Source organism: Perkinsus marinus (genome assembly GCF_000006405.1).
Source record: "Perkinsus marinus ATCC 50983 genomic scaffold scf_1104296951546, whole genome shotgun sequence".
NCBI classification, from domain to species: Eukaryota; Perkinsozoa; order Perkinsida; family Perkinsidae; genus Perkinsus; species Perkinsus marinus.
Window position 1 is genome coordinate 1 of NW_003209241.1, and position 1127 is coordinate 1127.

Below are 1127 nucleotides of genomic sequence, written 5' to 3' on the forward strand. Positions count from 1 at the left end.
AACGTCTCTAGCGTGGCGGCAATCCCGTTGACGATTTGACAATACTCGTTAGCTCTTGTTTTTCGAGTTTCAGAGTTTGAGTCCCGGTTGCCATTTATATGGCTCTATCCCTAAGTCGAAGGTGTCTGGGAGGCAATGCTGGCACTATAAGCTTCCGTAGCCGTGCTGGGTCTGCCGCACCGGCTTCTAAGGAACCGTCTGAAAAGATGAACATGTTTATGGCTATCAACTCTGCAATGACGGTCGCAATGGAGGAGAATCCGAAAACTGTGGTGTTCGGTGATCCATCCCATCTCCGAGTTGTATTGACGGAATTGTGGATCTGCAGGTGAGGACGTCGCTTTCGGAGGAGTCTTCCGCTGTACAGTCAACATGCGAGAGCGATTTGGCCCTGAACGAGTGTTCAACTCTCCGCTTACAGAGCAGGTGAGACTGTTGGCAGCGGTATTGACTGCTGGCTCGACGATTAGAATGCCGTAGGGTATCGCTGGATTTGCTTTCGGGATGGCCGCTACGGGAGGACACGATGTCATTGCTGAGATCCAATTCGCTGACTACATATATCCAGCATTCGACCAAATCGTCAACGAAGGGGCTAAGTAAGACTTGTGCAACACTAGTGCATACTTCCGCACCGATTCGAGGTATCGCTACCGCTCATCGGGTGCTTATCACGTTGGAGGTGTCACCTTCCGTGCTCCCTCTGGTGCGGTCGGTCATGGCGGGCTATATCACAGTCAGAGTGTTGAAGCTTTCTTCGCTCACTGCCCAGGGATCAAAGTCGGAACCGTTGTCCACAGAGACCTTTGGGCTGAGTGTGGTTTCAGGTTGCCATACCGCGTTCAGCACTACAGGCTAAAGGTCTACTCCTTGCGTGTATCAGAGATCGAAACCCATGCGTTTTCTTTGAACCCAAGGCCCTTTACAGAGCTAGCACTGACGATGTGCCGACTGGGGACTTCGAATTACCTCTGGGCGTAGCTGACATTGTTAAAGAGGGTACCAAGGACGAGTTCAATCCCTAGGACGCGAGTGCCGTCTTGCAGGATCTGATATAACGGTTGTCGCCTGGGGCAATCAAGTTCATAGATGTATAGATGCCGCCGATATGGTCTCGAAGGAAGGTA

General features: G+C 51.6%; 1 protein-coding gene across 1 annotated transcript; it reads left to right on the forward strand.

Moving 5' to 3' along the window:
• Positions 1 to 98: 98 nt before the first annotated feature.
• Positions 99 to 999, forward strand: Pmar_PMAR018188 (pyruvate dehydrogenase, putative; the record flags this gene model as incomplete). The annotated part of the gene is made up of 5 exons (XM_002777516.1): positions 99 to 279; positions 329 to 426; positions 481 to 599; positions 645 to 780; positions 828 to 999. Coding segments are annotated over 5 exons (706 nt in total), but the record flags the coding sequence as incomplete, so codon positions are not given.
• Positions 1000 to 1127: the final 128 nt, after the last annotated feature.